The sequence below is a fragment of the Lepus europaeus genome, chromosome 1 (assembly GCF_033115175.1).
Source record: "Lepus europaeus isolate LE1 chromosome 1, mLepTim1.pri, whole genome shotgun sequence".
NCBI lineage: Eukaryota > Metazoa > Chordata > Mammalia > Lagomorpha > Leporidae > Lepus > Lepus europaeus.
In genome coordinates, this window is record NC_084827.1 from 170,156,923 (window position 1) to 170,175,089 (window position 18,167).

General features: G+C 37.3%; 1 protein-coding gene across 1 annotated transcript in view; it reads left to right on the top strand.

Annotated features, from left to right (window-relative positions):
• The first annotated feature begins 471 nt into the window (after positions 1 to 471).
• Positions 472 to 18,167, top strand: part of NYAP2 (neuronal tyrosine-phosphorylated phosphoinositide-3-kinase adaptor 2) — a 286,714-nt gene continuing 269,018 nt past the window's right edge. Inside the window, exon 1 of the mRNA XM_062202217.1 lies at positions 472 to 692. Coding sequence (XP_062058201.1) covers positions 472 to 692 — 221 coding nt within the window. The remainder of the gene's footprint in view (positions 693 to 18,167) is intronic.

An 18,167-nucleotide genomic window follows, 5' to 3' on the forward strand; every position in this document is an offset into this window, starting at 1 on the left:
GATCTAGAAGGGATTATTTGCTAGACAAATATATTATAAATATGCCTTTCTTTCACTGTGTTTATATTTTGCATGAATGGCTCACGTTCATAAAATTAATTATATCATTTTAGTTGAAATTGAACAGAAAATTCTTTATGGCAATCATAAATGGATGAAGCTTTGATCTGTTATATCTTATGTTTATTTTCACATGCAATATTTACACATTACCTTTTGGCCTTTGTCCTGCTAATGCTGATGCTTTAAAGAAGTGCTTGCCACTCAGGTTAACACCCATTTAATATTCACTTCAAATATTTCAATTGTTTGTAATTCCTAATGAGATATTTTCTCCGCGTGAATTCTGCCACGCTCATAGGTGATGTGGGCTTACAAAATATTAGGGGTAATAAACAACATCTTGCTTTTATCCATATCCTTGATAAAGGCATAATGTGTTCCCACCCTATAGGAAATACTTCTTTCTACATGATACCCTCCAAGATGATGAGTTCCAATCCTGAGGAAGATCCTTTGGACACATTTCTCCAGTATATTGAGGATATGGGGATGAAGGCATATGATGGCTTGGTTATTCAGAATGCATCAGACATTGCTCGAGAAAATGATCGTTTGAGGAATGAGACAAATTTGGCTTACTTAAAGGAGAAGAATGAAAAACGTCGAAGACAAGAAGAAGCAATAAAGCGGTAAATATAAATAAAAGTATTTTGGGTTGTGTACACATAAGGAAATCCGTGAGTGATGCCCACAGTGTATGTATGAGGGAGGCTGTGATGTTGTCAGCTGGTCTGGAAAGGGGCAATTCAAAACCAGTCAGATTTGCTGAAATAATCTGGAAGTGTCACCTGACTATACAAAAACACCATCCATCCTGCTAAACAGGATCCTCACCTTAACAAAAAGTTACTTACAAAACTTGTTTACTTGTGCACTGTGCGTACAGAGGCATAGATGGATGGAAAATAATTCAATTTCTTCTACATAAAATCTCATCTTTATCACCTCTTGATAAAAGCACAAAAGTACCCATATTTTGATAGGAAAATTTTGATGAAAATCCCTGCCTTTAATCACCTTTGTTGATAGTTTTTAGCCTTAAAATATAGCTCATCTTCTTTCTAGATTCTGCCCAAGATTGATAAATTATTAAATGTATGTGAGCCTCTGAAGACAAGTGGATATCTAGGTATGTGTTCTCTGTGCAGAATTACACAAAGAACATTACATCTCTTGTTTTGTATCCAGTACCTAAGGTTTGTTACTTTCATTATGCACAATATACCAGCTACAAATGAATGGGCAAAATATCACAGCCTTCCAAATGGAAGTTAAGTTTTTTAGGGCATTACACCAAAAGAAATTATATATATTTGGGTTTATGGAAAGAATATTAGTGTTTTCAAGAGATACCAGTAAATATGTGTTCTGTTTGATAGTCCTCTCTCTTTAATGGATTGAATAATAATAATTAGGGTATTTTGGTGGCCCATCAGTGGATTTCTCATTCAATATGTTATTAATACTTTTACTTACTCTCTATCAACAGTATGATATTAAGGAAAAGAAATATATTCTTCAAGAATGACATATTTGTGCTCATAAAGAAATAATATAATATTGTAATACTCATTCATTTAATAGGGGAGAGAGAAATTTGGAAACAAAAAATAGAAAGAAATATTGGAGAAGATTGTTTATGAATGTATCTAGTCTTTTCTCTGAGCTACTAAAATGGTAATGTCTTCTGTTACTAAGAGAAAAATATTGGTAAAATCGCATAGTCGATAAACATTTTTGCAATTGAATATATTTATTCTTAATATCCATTAAATTTTTGCTGAGGATTATTCTATTTTTATTACTATATAAATTTAATTGGAATCACAGGTTCCTTTCTGAGGTTTACTAAGTACTCTTTCTTAGGATTTTTTTTCTGTGAAGTATTTCTTTTTTTTTTTTTTTTTGACAGGCAGAGTGGACAGTGAGAGAGAGAGAGACAGAGAGAAAGGTCTTCCTTTGCCGTTGGTCCATTGGTTCACCCTCCAATGGCCACTGTGGCCAGCGCACCGCGCTGATCCAAAGTCAGGAGCCAGGTGCTTCTCCTGGTCTCCCATGGGGTGCAGGGCCCAAGCACTTGGGCCATCCTCCACTGCACTCCCTGGCCACAGCAGAGAGCTGGCCTGGAAGAGGGGCAACCGGGACAGAATCCGGCGCCCCGACCGGGACTAGAACCCGGTATGCTGGCGACGCTAGGCGGAGGATTAGCCTGTTGAGCCACGGCACCGGCCTCTTTGAAGTATTTCTAATGGACTTCTGTGTGTATGTAATAATGTTACTATAGTTTTAGAGTCTGAGCCTTCTAAAACTCAAAAAAAAAAAAAAAGAAAAAGAAAAAAATCGTCCATGTGATTTCTAAAGTAATATTAGCTCTATTATCTGAAATTTCTCAATCTTGACATTAGAAACTTCAATTGATTATTATCTTCTGTATGCATATAAGTCAAGGTTGAGTTTGACCATTGCCTTTTACCACAATGATACTCTTGATATGGCCAATATAATGTTCTTGATATGGGAACAAAATCTAATGGGATTATATATTTATGAAACAATGGAAGAAATTAATTGAAGCAAAATATGGAGATATTTTGAGAACTTTTGAAATTACAAAGAAATAAAAATATAGAGAGTAGTTGAAGTGTGAGTGTGATCAATGTTGATTTGGGTTTTTAATTTTTTTTTCTTTTAAGAATTGATAAATTAGCATATTTAAAATGCTGATATGAATGATTACTGCAGAATGAAGAATGTTAATGCCTTAGTAGAGGAAAGGAAGTTACTATGAAAATATCCTGAAATAGACAGGAAGGGAGGAACTCAGGGCATCTTGAATGGAGCACAGAGTGTTCAGTGATCACACAAGAAAGGACACCACAGTGTATGACTGATGAGTGGTTGAAGGACAAGAACCCAGCATGAAAAATTCTCAACTTGGATAAGGCCAGTAGGATAAATCTCAATCAGGAAACAAACTATGGAGGTAAAATTTATGGAAAAAGCAAAGCATCTGAAAATTGCTATCAGAAAAAGAAACAGAAGGGCAGGATTTCTGAGTAGTCCTTGGTCTGTTTCTCCAAAATCTTAAGTGCGGTTAAAGCTCCAGAGTGAATTGAAAAGCTGGAGCTTGGGTTAAGGACAAGTTCTAGCTGGAAAACCAGTCACTGGGAAGAAAAACCAACATGGAAGCTTATTCTATGCCTGAACTAATGAGGCAGGTCAAAGGGGAATTACTCCTGTCAATCCACCTGTTGGCCTCATATGGGGGATAATCAAAGGTAGAGTCTCAGATGCTAACAGTAAAAATGACCCGGTGTACACTCAGGAGGTAGTCAGCTATGGAATGAACTCCAAACCTGAGTCCAATACCATCCTTCCTCTTATTATCATTATTATTCTGGTAGTTTTTACCCTGTTTATATTTTTTACTATATTTTATATTTTATTTTTTTATGTTTTCACCCGTGAAATATGTAGTATGTGCCTCATTACCTGTAACATTTTCATTCTTTACTACTCTCCTTCTCCAAAATATTTTTCTGGAATTCTAATTTAAAGAGTAAATGTCTTTGGCAGGGAGAGCATCTTAGTAGGGTCTTCTATATTGTTGATATTTTTCAGATGTCTTTCTCTCCCAAAGGCAGTCCTCACATACAGGGTGAGGACACAGACAGCTCTGGTTATTATTCGGGGTTGGACGTTGGAGAGAGAAAGTGAAAGAAGCTAAGCAAGTGCTAATTGGACAGGAGAGGGCAATTAAAGGCCTCTCGGATCATCTGTGACAAGGCTGAGCATGCGTGTCTCATCACGTGAATCAGTCTGGTATTCACTGTAATGTCCAAGTTCAATTTTGTTTTGTTCATATGGGAACCAAAACCTTGAGGTCCTGAAAATTTAACAATAATAATAATAATAATAATAATCATTTATTCTTCCTTCAAAGTATGTTTTTGGAATTACTTCAGCTTTCATAGTCAGACATATATTTTTAGTATTTGGGGAAAGGACATATCAGTATTCTACTCTCGCAGGCATTTTGGGGTTCCAGGGAGGATAACAGATGCAGAATATCCGCATCTAAATTTAACACACACTTTAGTTATTTTTAATATGAAACTTAATGTCAAGTAGAGAAAATTCAACAAGGCATTAATGAACATAGTTTAATCAATTGAAATTATTTAATGTGTCTGCTGAATGTCTTCTTAAATATGAACAATGATTTAATATATAGAGTTTAAATGCTGAAAGTCTAAGGATGGGCATGTTTGACCTTGAAAAGGCATTGACGATAATTCCCTGTGAAATATGCCACTTGCAATTTTTGAAATGTGCAGACTGCCAAGGATTGCTTAAAAAATGGAAATAGGATTTCAAATGATTGGCCTTCTGGATCACATATGTGCTGAAATGCCTTTTGTGCTGAAGCTGGAAAGCTTAAAACACTGAGCTCTCAGAAAAAGAATATCCTCATCCCTTTCTCAATGTTCTAAGTCACTTAGGGTCCCTGAGCTCAAATCCTTATTTTTTAAACTAACTTGAACCCCCCCCCCCATCACTATTAAATTCTTTGTAACTTCACTTCCATTTTTTCAATGGCTTTTTGCTGAAGAGACTTGTTGGATAAATAATGCTAGATAAATAAAAACAATGCCATGGATGTCGTCCTGTAACTGCTTCAAATAACATTTGATGGGAAAAAAAGAAAGATTTAAAGGAGAAAAAATAATGAAGAATGAAAAAATTCTTTCAGAAGCTCATCTTTTCTGCTAATGGTTTTGTGCTGGCACTGTTAAATGAGATTTACTCTTTATTAAAGAGACTATAGGAAAACAAGCACACAAAACCCCACAGTGTCAAACAAGAGTTGTCACTTAAGATGAGTTACAAGGCCCTAGTTTGTCATGTGAGTGGGTAAAGGTAAGAAACGAGTATGACAGTGCAATGAGCCACCAACACAGTTCAGAGACCACAAATAAGAAGGTACGACGTGACCAATGAGAATGGAGGCTGGCCACAAACAACTCATAGGGCAGAACCTCTTTGAACCTGTGTGCCTAAGACATTCCTTGGGGATCCAGTAATTACAGCAACACCCTTTTTGGTCATCAAATAAAGATAGTTGTAAATGAGAATGGACAACAAAAGATCATCCATTACCACAAATGTGCAGTTAGGTTCCATGGTTCTTCTCAAGTGGATTTTTCTTTCTGAAATGTGGAACCAGTTCCTGCCCAGTCTTGTTTTGGTATTAGCCACTGGATTTTGAAAGCAACATAAAAACTAATAAATTAAATGACAATTTTTTTCCCATACATCTCTTTCAAAGCATAATTTCTACTTGGAAGGATTTTTTTCCAGTGAGACAAATGCTACATTAGTGAATTTTTCCCAAACATTGTGAGTCTGGAAGACAGCTCCTGACTTTAGAAAAGTGGTTCTGACACAAAGGACTACTTAGGCTGATTAGGAACGTCTCTATTCCCTGTGGATGCCCTCAAGGGATCTATATGAGCTTACGTTTCCTCTTTAAAAGTGACAGTTAGAAATGGAATTAGATTACTTGTAGCTCCTTTAAAAAATACATGCAATTGCTTATTAGTATGTGCACTTGAATTCTATTTATATTTGAGGATTTCAGAATTTCTGTTGCTCCAGGTGAATCAAGAGACAACAAAAGTCCATCCGTTGGACCATAGAGAAAAATAAAGTAAAAATAAAAACAACAAATAGTTGTTTTCCTTTTCTAATGAATTGCTACAGAAAAAGCAAATTTTTATGACCCCAAAGTTTTGAATTGATTAATATTTTAAATGATTGCTTTACCTGAAGACATAATTACACAGAGAACTCTTCTTAGAGAAATGTTAATAGTAGCATAAATTCTCTTTAGATAGGTATGGCTTCTGGAAGCATGATTTGTGGCAGAAGACTTTATGGAAATAGAGAGTGTACGTCAAAGTACATTTCAGTAAATGAATTGGTCACAAGTAGCTGACCTCATTGGGTTTTTTTTAATTGGAGGCATGTAGGAAAATGAAACTCCTCTTTGTATATCAAAATGGGTGTTGAAGCACCATTGCACAGGTGAAGTGAGGACAGTCAAAGGCACAAATCTTCGGAAAAAGAACCATCAGCTTTTAGAAATACTCTACAGGTAGACTTAGGGCAAATACTCTACAGGTAGCATAGAAATATTCTACAGCTAGACATCACTCCTATGCTTAGAGCAGCAGAGAAAACACACATACACACACACACACACAAAGCCCTCAGCCATACTCCTATCTTGAATTAACTCAAATCTGCAGCATGTCAGGGACTTGCTGGAATGAATCAACTGATTTGATCTGATGTGAATTTCTGACCTAATTTTGCCTAAGACTTAGTGCTCAGACAGAGAAAAAAGGTTAATGTGTTGATAAGGGATGAGATTAAACAGCAGACAGTATCTTAATAACCCTCTCTAATTTCAGCTTCCTCTTGTGTTTGTGATTAATTCGAATCACTTTTCTATTAATCATTTCAGAGGACTGCAAACAGTTTTGCTTGTTTTTATGTTAACATCATGCATGCAGATTTTCATTTTGAAAGCTAAACAAGATATGCAGACATGGGAGTGATTTTGATTATTATACCAAATTCATGGGGAGGTTTTATATTCACAGAATCGCACATTAGAAGAGAACATTCAGTAACTTGCCTTGTCTATCCCTCATTGAATGCTCATTTTGTAACCAGAAGCCATATTCACAACGTTGATTCTAAAGGAATTAATTTAAAGAGAGTGTTTTGTATATATGTCAGTGCAGGTGGAAAGAGGTAAAAGCTGATGAGGAGTGTATATTTAAAGACATCCCTCATGCAGGTCAAAATGATGCCTATCCTGGAGGCCTGTTATTTTCCAGAAGAGTAACTAACTGTCTTACGATGATTAATGCAGAATTCATCAATTTGTAATTTACATTGTATTTATATTTGCAATAGATAAGATTCTAGGTTTTTCATTCAGTCTCCTACCAGGAGAGATTAGGGGCAACATAAAGAGGGCCTTTGATGGCTCTTCCTCCAGCACACTTTCCCAAGATCTACTTACTCTTTTGGTTGCTTCATTTTTAATTATATCCTGGACCTAGCGCTCGCTGACTTTGTAAGAAGCTGAGTGTTCTATATCCGAAATAAATAGACAGATGTTAGCAAGAGGAGGGGCCTTTCAGGAGACAGACCCATGTGGGGCAGTCAGTCAGCATAAAAATTAAGCTCTTGTAATGCTATGGAAATTGCAGCAAAGAGTGAAGCTTCTAAACAACTAACCCCATGGCAAATTGAATGACTGAATGGAAACCTATTGGAAAATTTCAGGTAATCTTAATTTTAGTTGTGGTATTGTGGCTGTGGTATGTAGAGGTAGCTATAAATTCATTGGCAATATTTTTCTTTGTAGTGTAGAGCTATTTCTTATACTTTTTAGGCTGTTAGGGGATATTCTCAATCAGTTAACCAAAGTTGGCTTGTGTAAAATGTTCAAAAAAACAGATAGGAAAACGAAATTATTATGGAGCAAGGGTATGAGTCAAGGGATTTTTTTTTTCTTACTACTAAAAATGCAATATCTCCTAGAGAGAGATGTCTAATATAAAAAATGAAACTACAACAGTAGAGTCTCAGCATGCTAATAAAATCGCTCTAAGGCTCCTGTCCAACTTTGAGGTAGCCTGAAGAAAATGTCTTCATTATAAATGTATAGGTTACCTTGAAATTAACTTTAATCATAAATTGATAGAAGGCAAATCAGGGCATCTCAAAATGAATTTCTGCTCAAATCACATGCCTATAAGTCAAAAGTTATTCTCAGTAATACTGGTTATTTGGAAATTCACAACAGACTATTTATGTTAATACTAAAATATGAATATAACTAGCCTGCCAGGATATAGAGGGAAAAGATCTTTTTTTTTTTGTAAAGAAAAGCACTTTCAATGAGATGTGCGAGGATGTTTTAAAAAATAAAAAAACAACATTTAAAATCCATTGTTTTAATTAGTAAATTGCATTTTAGTCTATGATTTGGAACTGAGGGTACCACTCAGCAGATCCTGATGTTTGAATAAGAAATGAAGAGGTGCAGCACAAATGAAAAAGAGCATTATTGAGGAGACTTACTTTTCTATTAGGCTAATGTTTGTATGTGTTGCTGTGCTTTCCTTCTGTACAAAGTATGTCATGAAGCTCTTACTGAGCATGTACAATCTGTCAGGCATCATTCTAAGGCTCAAGATAAAGTGGTGATCAAAACAGAACAAAGTGTTTTAAGTGAGATCTACAATCTGCTTGGATTGGGCAGTTGGAGGACAGCAGTGCAGACAAAAGAGAAATAAGCAAAGGTAGAGTAAGTTAAAATGTGGGTGCGTTCCACAAAGAAAACTGGAGCAGAGGGTCAGGATGATGGAGAAAGTGCAGTTTGAAATAGTTTGTCCAGCAAAAGGCTGACTGTGAGTAAAGACTGAAGAGAGTGAAGCAAGCCATGTGGATCTCTGGGGTAACAGATTTGCAGGAAGAGAGAACAACTCCATGTGAAAAGGTTGTAGGTAGGAGCATCCCTGAAATGTTGGAGGATCCTAAAGGCAATGAGGGAGGCTGGAACAGAGCAGTCAGTGAGGCTGTGAAGGGAGATCAGGCCAGAGGCGGTGAGGTCAGACATGCAAGGACACGGAGGTTACTGACAGGACCTTGGCTTTAACTCAGGATGAGCGTGGGATCAGACGGGAAGCTGCTGTAGTGTTTTGAGAGAAGAATGACAAAATACGATTTCTATACTTTAAAGGAGAGTCATTCTGGCTGCTATGCGGAATGGCAAGGGCAGAGGCGGGGAAATCAACAGGGAATCTATGAAAACAACTGAGGTGAAGATGAACCAGTGGCCTGAACTAGAGCAACAGCACCGTGGGAAGAGAGATGAGGCAGGATTCAACATTTATTTGATAGGCAGAGGTGTCAGAATTTCCGGACAGACTGGGCTGTGAGAGCAAGTTAAAGGGATGAGATTCTCAGGAACTGGGATAGGGAAGAGAACAGCAGCACATTCAGTAAGAAAGGTTTTGGATATGCTAAGTTTGAGATGACTTTTGAATTTCCAATGATCTGTTGGCATTTGTTAAAATTTCATGTTTCAATTTTTGGAATTCGCAACATCTTATAGGCATTTCAAATACCTTTATAAAACTCAAACACGTGCACACATTTTTGTTTTTTAGATAGATTTCCTTTTATTATAACAATGCCATTGAAGATGGGATCTGTCCTCTTAAATTTTTAAGTGCCCAGGACACATTGTTAACTCAGGACACACTATTGCACAGCAGAACTGCAGGATTTATTCACCTTTCATAACTGCAACTTTACACCCATTGAATATCAAATGGAGGGTAAGCATCTAGATTAACCAGAACAAATGAACAATTGCCTGGAGGTTTCAGCCTTCCTGCGGTTAGTGGAGTCCATGATCTTGATTCTAAGAGCTATGTGATCTGCACACTCAGCTGCTTTACAGTTTAGGGCAGAAATAATAATCCCAGTCCTGTAATGCAAGAACCAAGATGAAAGGCAAATATAGGCTTATGAAATATTTAACAATTTTTAAAGGATTTATTTTATTGATTTAAAAGAGAGTTGCAGAGAGAGATAGAGACAGAGTGAGAGCTCTTCCATCCACTGGTTCACTCCCCAAGTGGTCTCAATATCTGGAGCTCAGCCCACCCAAAGTCAGGAGCCAGGGGTGCAGGGGCCCAAAGACTTGGGCCATCCTCTGCTGCTTTCCCAGGTGCATTAGCAAAGAGCTGGATAGAAAGTGGAGCAGCCGGGACTTGAATGGGCACCCATATAGGATTCTGGCACTGTAGGCTGGGGCTTTAACCCACCGCGCCACAACGCCAGCCCCAATACTTAACATTTTGAGAAAGAAAAAAATGTTCTGATAATAAGTAGATTCAATTACTTAGCATTGGTAACTAATATTCACTTAATGGCCTTTTTGCAATTATCAGCTTGTTAACTCATGCACAGTGGACATCTTTCCTATTCTTAGGTGTTTCAGTAAACCTGTTGATTATTACCCCCTTTGAATATAATGTGGGGTCATGCTGTGTATGTGAATGGACAGGAGCATAGCTCAGGGGAGGGAAACTCCTCACACCTAGATTCAAGATGAGGTCAGGGTCTTTCACTTTCTAGCTTTATTAAAAATTCCTTTTATAATTTTATATAAACAAGAGTGTCAAATTGTTAAGTCAACAACAGGAGTCACTGTATGCTTACTTTTCATGTGGGATCTGTCCTTAATGTGTTGTCCAATGTGAAGTAATGCTATAACTAGTACTGAAACAGTATTTTACACTTTGTGTTTCTGTGTGGGTGCAAACTGATGCAATCTTTACTTAATATATACTAAATCGATCTTCTGTATATAAAGATAATTGAAAATGAATCTTGATGTGAATGGAATGGGAGAGGGAGCGGGAGATGGGAAGGGTGCGAGTGGGAGGGAAATTATGGGGGGGTGGAAAGCCATTGTAATCCATAAACTGTACTTTGGAATTTTATATTTACTAAATAAAAAATTTCTATAAAATTATTTTATATAAAATTTATAATTTTATAATAATTTTATATAAAAATTCCTTAACTAGTTTTAAAGGATTTATTTGTTTATCTATAAGTAAGAATTAAAGAGAAGGAGTGAGAGGGGGAGAGAGTGAGAGAGAGAGATTGTCCATCCACTGGTTCATTCCCCGAATGGCCACAACATCTGGGGCTGAAGCCAAGAGGCAGGAGCTTCCTGCAGATCTATGTGGCTGACTACAGGGAGCCAAAGTACTTGGCCCATCCTCTGCTGCTTTCCCAGGTACATTAGCAAACAGCTGGATCAGCAGTGGAGCCACCAAGATTCCAACCTGCGCCCATATTGAATGCTGGCATTGCAAACCATGGCTTAACCCACTATGTCACAGCGCTCTTCCAAAAATTACTTAACTCTTAAAGTGGAGGTTTATTCTTTTTTTTTTAAAGATGTATATGTATTTATTTACTTGAATATCAGAGTTACAGAGAGGCACAGGCAGAGGCAGAGAGAGAGAGAGCGAGAGAGGTGTCTTCTATCCACTGGTTCACTCCCCAAATGGCTGTAATGGGCGGAGCTGGGCCGATCCGAAGCCAGGAGCCAGGAGCTTCTTCCAGGTCTCCCACATGTGTGCAGGGACCCAAGGACTTGAGCCATCTTCTACTGCTTTCCGAGGCCATAGCAGAGAGTGGCTTCAGAAGTGTTGTAACCAAGACTGGAATCGGCGCTCATATGGCATTCCAGCACGGCAGGCAGGAGCTTTACCTGACGATATGCCACAGCGCTGGCCCCATTCATTCTTAAATCAGAAATAACACAATGGTCAAGTTCTTAAATCAGAAATAACACAATGGTCAAGTTCTTTAAGGAAATAAAAGAGAGAACATATGGAGTGACTAGTGGAATGGTTAATATATTATAGCTGCTTAGAGTTGTTAACCGCCATTGTTGTTATTAGTACTATTATTACTTTTCTTGTCACCATTATCATCATCATCTTCATCACATAATGGAACTACATTAATAACTACACATGGCACTACATCCAAAATGGCTCTATGTCCATCAAAAGTAGCAAAAAAAAAAAAAAAGAGGGAAAGAAAAGAATTATTGGCTCTTAGCACTCAACCAATACACATGTACCCATGTACTGTGAATTATTTCCTTTATAGTTTTCTTCATCTTCTCAATATACACATGTTTTGTTCTTCCTTCTAAAATAGTTAAAATTCCATGGAGAGAATTTTGGCACATAAATAGATTCAAACGGATGCCATAATTGTTAGTTTTAGGTCCTAATTATTAAACTGGATTCCAAGATTAGATAAGATATCTCTTATGCATACTAGGTTTTGAAACATTTGCCAAATCAGATTGTGTTGAATTCAGTGCATTGACAATGGCTTTTCTAAGAGAGTAGTAAATAAGTTGGCATGGGATACAATATTTTAAACATAGTCTACTGATGAATTTTCAGCTGCTTCAAGGGAATTACCCTGAACATTTTCCCTTTTTGTATATAATCTTCTAAATTTTTACTCTTTTAATGAAAATGAATCTTTTTTGTGAAACTCTAATAACATTCAGGTTAAAGCTAGATATAGAAATAATTAATGAATCTTGAAAATAAATGAATCTATAAATCCAAAATGATTTTTCCCTCTTTTTTTGTGTGTGTGTGGTTTGATATCTCTTTTGGAGAGTAATGTGTTTTTAACATCATAGTATAAAAGCTGTTAAAAGGTTTCAGCTTCCCATTGGCTTGAGGATTCTGGAGAAGTCTGGTCCAGTGATAACCTCTATCTCTCTTTTTTAATAATAAAAGAAAGGTAAATTTATTTATTAATTTGAGACAGGGGAGGCGAAGAGAGGTAAAATAGCTCCTATATTCTTCCAGTCCACTCCCCAAATGCCCACACACTTAGGACTGGGTCAAGCCAAAGTTGGGAACAAGGAGTTCCCCAGTTCAACGGCAGGAATATAATTAATGGAACCATAACCACTTCCTCCCAGGGTCTGCTTTGGCAGGAAGCTGAAATTGGGAGAAGAACCCAGACTTGAACCCAGGCACTCCAATATGGGATGCAGACCTCCCAAATGGTGGCTTAATGGCTAGGCCAAACTGCTGCCCCTTCAGCTGCCTTGTGCACACAGAGAGCTCTTCTTTTCTCTCTCTACCTGATGCAGTAATTACAGCTCTATACCAAAGTACATGAGTACTGCATGGAGAAACTTGAGCTTTTAGGAATATTTGTAGAGGAATTCTTAATCTCTTAGACTGGATCTGTTGTCAAGTTTCTCATAAGATTTTACATATTGTCTGGATGGATAACTGTTATAATATACGATTGCAATAGTAGTTGTTTGGAAGTAAATGACGAAGCAAGATTGAAAATCACTGTCGGGGCGGATGCTGTGGCTCACTTGGTTAATCCTCCACCTGCGGTGCCGGCATCTCATATGGGTGCTGGGTTCTAGTCCTGGTTGCTCCTCTTCCAGTCCATCTCTCTGCTGTGGCCTGGGAGAGCAGTGGAGGATGGCGCGGGTGCCTGGGCCCCTGCACCTGCATGGGAGACTGGCGGGGAGGGGGTGGCACCTGGCTCCTGGCTTCTGATTGGCCCTTTGGGGAGTGAACCAGCGGAGGGAAGACCTTTCTGTCTCTCTCTCTCTCTCACTGTCTGTGGCTCTACCTGTCAAATAAATAAATAAATAAATAATCACTGTCACATAAGTTGTTTTTTAGGTCATTTGAAAGAGAACATTAATTTTCATAAGCTTATATTTTACTTTATTTAGGAATGTAATGACATTCATGATTTACAAAATATGAACAGTCAGTATTGCTGCAAATAGAGTTTTGTAAAACTTTTGTTTTGTAGCTTTTTCCAATTAATGGTTAAGAATGTGATGCTGCTATATATTTAATGATCTGTAATTAGTTTGAATGTTCCTGAATAAGGGTGAAATGGTCAAAATATGAGCAGTAATGGAGAAACTTAAAATAAATACAGTGAGAAAATATCTATAGCATTCAGAGAACAGAATCACTCTTCTATTAGGACAAGAAGAATGGCTTCCTTCTTATCCTCACATGCTAACTGTGACATTGGGTGATGGGAAATATTTGTGAGAAGAGAATCTGAAATAATTCACCCTTATGGCATGTTTACAATGTTTTAGAAAAAAAAAACAACCAATGTGAATTACTCTCTCATGTCAATTAGCCTCTGTGTGATGAAGCAAAGGGTTGAGGTGTGTAGTGTTGGGTGTTTTCCTGAACACTGTTTGAATTCCTCAGTCCTCAGAAATTCTCAAATCAATCAGTTCAATAAAAATAGCATATAATATTTAGAGAAAAGAGATCTCATGACTCCTCATAATTCCTGTTAGGAAACAGTTCTTTCAAATGTCAAATGTGATTATTAGATTCTTTTATTCTTTCTTTTTTCTATATGATTTTATTTCTTCTCGATAACTTAGGATTTTACTTTATCTATAGGAACCTGTTTTTTATAACCAACTTCAATTCCAGTATTTTTAAAATGTTTGTGTTTGTTTCATTGTGTTTACCCAGAGTGATTACAAAAGACTAGGTATTTCAAGTAAAGATAGAGAGAAATATTTCAAAACATGGTCCATGGTTCAACAGATTAAATGGGATAAAGAGAGATGGGGGAGGGGTAGAGAAAATGACTGCCCAGTAAAAGCCTTTTTAGCAAATCATACTGAATCTCATTAATAAAGAATACATCCACTAAAGCTGTACAATCAATCTGCCATGTGCATTAGTGATGTCTAGTCCAATTCAGGTAGATAAATTATTCTCTGAGTGTCGGTCTGCTGCCACTCAAATCACAATACCAATAATATGTGCTATGCCGAATTCACCCTGACTCATGACAAATTTTTCTTTGCAAGATTAGACTGGTCTAAACAGGTGTAGGAAAAGAAGTCTATCTGAATGAACAAAACCAACAACAGCGAAAAATAAAAAGAGGCAAAAGAGGAAAGCTAAATAACTGAAGAGATAAGCAATAGACAAGGATGTTATGAACAAATTTACTAACAAATAAACTGGCAGGGATTATTAATCAATTAAGCACCATGACCAAAAGAGTCAGTTAAAAACAAGACTAGAAAAGTGGAGTCAATACAAGCTTGAAAAGTCAGAGGAGAGCATTCCAGTAGTATAGAGATCCCCATAATGTAGAAATATTCAGGCACAAGTAAAGGAGAATAAAGGGGGAGGGGAAACAAAGTACCTACATCCCTGAATATTTTGATTATAGCCTCTGAGTCTGTTTTCTAACCATGGACAATTCTATTTAATGATGGGAACCATGACTAATATCTTTCCCAATGACTAGCTGCCAGAAGCACTCATTATAAACAGATAGCATTTAAAGACACAATATAATGATCCTTTGTGAGACTCTGCTTTGTGTTGACACCTCATGATTTTTCTAAAGAAGTTGATCGGTTTCATATATGACCTGGGAATAAAACCTTCTGCTTTTGAACCCACAGTCGAAAGGAAAGTATGCTATCACTTCTCACAAGATTAAAAGTCTCCAAGGAGATATTGTGCATGTAAGAGAGCATTTTGAAATGAGGTGGAAACACTAAGCCTGTGCAGTTATATGATTGCATTAAAGTGGAGGAATGGAAGATTAGGGAGGTATTGGGTTTTAGGAAGGACTGCTGCTTGTGGATTTGTCATTAATGCAGTGACCCTATCTGTCCAAGCCCTTCCATTTCAATGTGACTTCCAATTCTAAAAAGAAGTCAGCTTAAAGGTATCAACACAATTGCCTTTACCAAAGAACTCCTATCTTTAATTTAACACAATTGGCAATCTTGGCCTGAGAGAGGCTGTGATTTAGTTAACATGAAAACAGAATGACCCCTGTCACCCTAGAGTAGAATGAGAAGTTCCATACAGGCTTGATGGCATATATGAACTACTGCAGCACTGGCAACCTGAAACAAAATGAAATGGTCTCAGTGAACATGCAGAAGAATGATGGACAGATCCCTTACATAGTGGTCTGATGTTCTCCCAGACAAGTGCATGCATGTTTATTTTTTAATGATATCCTTTAATAATGCATGCACATTATATTACTTCAGTCACACGTATAAAGCTGTTTTAATGAACAGGTTCATAATGATCAATCTGAAACAACAAAAAGTATCTCCATGTACATACTATTAGCTCTATTGTTGCTGATAAAGATGCAACATACTCCAGCCTATGAGAAATAGTAGGCAGGAGATACAGTCAGTAGTCTCAACTCTTGAGCAATAAATTCGATTAATAAAATCCTCATCCCTCCATTACATGAGTCATGAAGATACTATCAATGATCAAATTGTATAATCTTTTTACAAAATTTTCTATGGTGAAAATGTGGAGATATTTTAATCCTCAAATATGGACAACACAGTCTGTAAGACACTTGATAAACTGCAATGTCATACATTTAATATCAGGCCTGAATATCCCAAAGTCAATTATTTATTTAATTGTATTTACAACCATGTCTGAATATTGGGGAAAAAGAGTCTCTCCAACTCTATCAAATTTATTAAGATTGAAAAAATTGAACAAAGAAATTACTATTTTTAAATGATAGCATAGCAATAAACTAATTAAAATGAAAGTTTTTATCAAATCATTTTTCTGCTCTGGTAGTATTCCTTTTGCACAGCTCCTGTAAATTTTATCTAGTCTCAATTTGTATTATCATACACGAATTATCATCTCTGGAAAAAGCAAATAAGCACATATGTAACAGAGAACATCACTTATATATTTTTGAATATTGGCTTTTGAGGTTGGAATCCCAGAGTTATTTCCTATTGTTTTTTTTTTTTTTTTTTGGACAGGCGGAGTTAGACAGTGAGAGATAAAGACAGAGAGAAAGGTCTTCTTTTCCGTTGGTTCACCCCCCAAATGACCCCTATGGCCGGCGCGCTGCACCAATCCGAAGCCAGGAGCCAGGTGCTTTTTCCTGGTCTCCCATGCGGGTACAGGGCCCAAGCACTTGGGCCATCCTCCACTGCCCTCCGGGCCACAGCAGAGAGCTGGACTGAAAGAGGGGAAACCGGGACAGAATCCGGTGCCCCGACCGGGACTAGAATCTGGAGTGCTGGCGCTGCAGGCAGAGGATTAGCCTAGTGAGCCGTGGTGCCTGCTGTGAGTCCATTTCTGTCACAATAAAGTTTGCATGTCTAAATAAACACTTCTTAATCTTTAGGGTAGCATTGCTTTAGTAGAAGTTAACTTTCAGCAAACTGAACTATAGAAACTGATTTTGCTAGATATGGGACTTCTACAAAAAAGAGAAAGAATATTCTGTGTGCCTGGCACATTCATGAGCATGGAATAGCCATGTTCTCTCCCACCATTGGTTCAGTGAGGCGTCTCTGCAACACAACCACAGGGAAAGTGAGCAAGTGCATTCCTGCAAAAGATACAGCCGTGTGTCAGACAGGTTTGTTTCAAAGCATCAGCTTGGCATATTATAATCTGTGTTTTGAATTTAGCTTTTGTGAGTGTGTGCTTGTGTGTGGGTTTGATCCATTGATGTTTTGATGGATTACACATAGAACATTTCTCACTGGAATTTATCCAACAAGTAAGGGCACTTTGGTTATTAAATTGAAGTCTCATGTTAGAGGCCATTAAGCAAATTATTTAGTGCACTCTGCTTTGGAAGGCAAGGGCAAAGTACAATATTTTATAACTGGTTAATTTCATGCTACAATTAAATTCTTGACACACTCTTGGAGTGAGAAACAGTGCAAGGGAAAATTCAAGAGGGCTTTCTATTTTCAAATTTCTCTTTGAAAGAGGAATTTCTAAGAGATCTATCTATTAAGCTTAAGATTATGCATTTTTTGCTCTTGAGTAAGATGGAATCTACCTGTTGTGTAGAGAATAATCAAAAAAGAAGTAAATGAATGTGTTTTTAGATTTTTTGTATTTTATCCAACTAGCCAGTTTTATTGTAGTAAATTTTGGAGGGCAATTTAGTGAAGGTGATTTCAAAGACAAATTTTTTTTGTGTGTGTGTAATGAAACTGAGCTAATTTGATAGGCATTACATGTATATTATAAATATTATTTTCAGTTTGATGACCAGAATGTGAGAATGTGAAACTGTGTACGGGGGTAGGGTAATATGCATTTTGTGTTTCTGTATGTGTGTGACTGTGTGTGTATGTGTGTGTATGTGTATGTGTGTGTGTGAGAGAGAGAGAGACAGAAGGAGACAGAGTGTAAGCTCAAGTTTAAATTCATAGTAAGAAGAAACATTCAAATAAAAAAATGTGCAGGAGCAGTTTTTCAGAAACACATTCTTAAAAATTTAAGTCGGCTGGCGCCGTGGCTCAACAGGGTAATCCTCCACCTAGCGGCACCGGCACACCAGGTTCTAGTCCTGGTCGGGGCACCGATCCTGTCCCGGTTGCCCCTCTTCCAGGC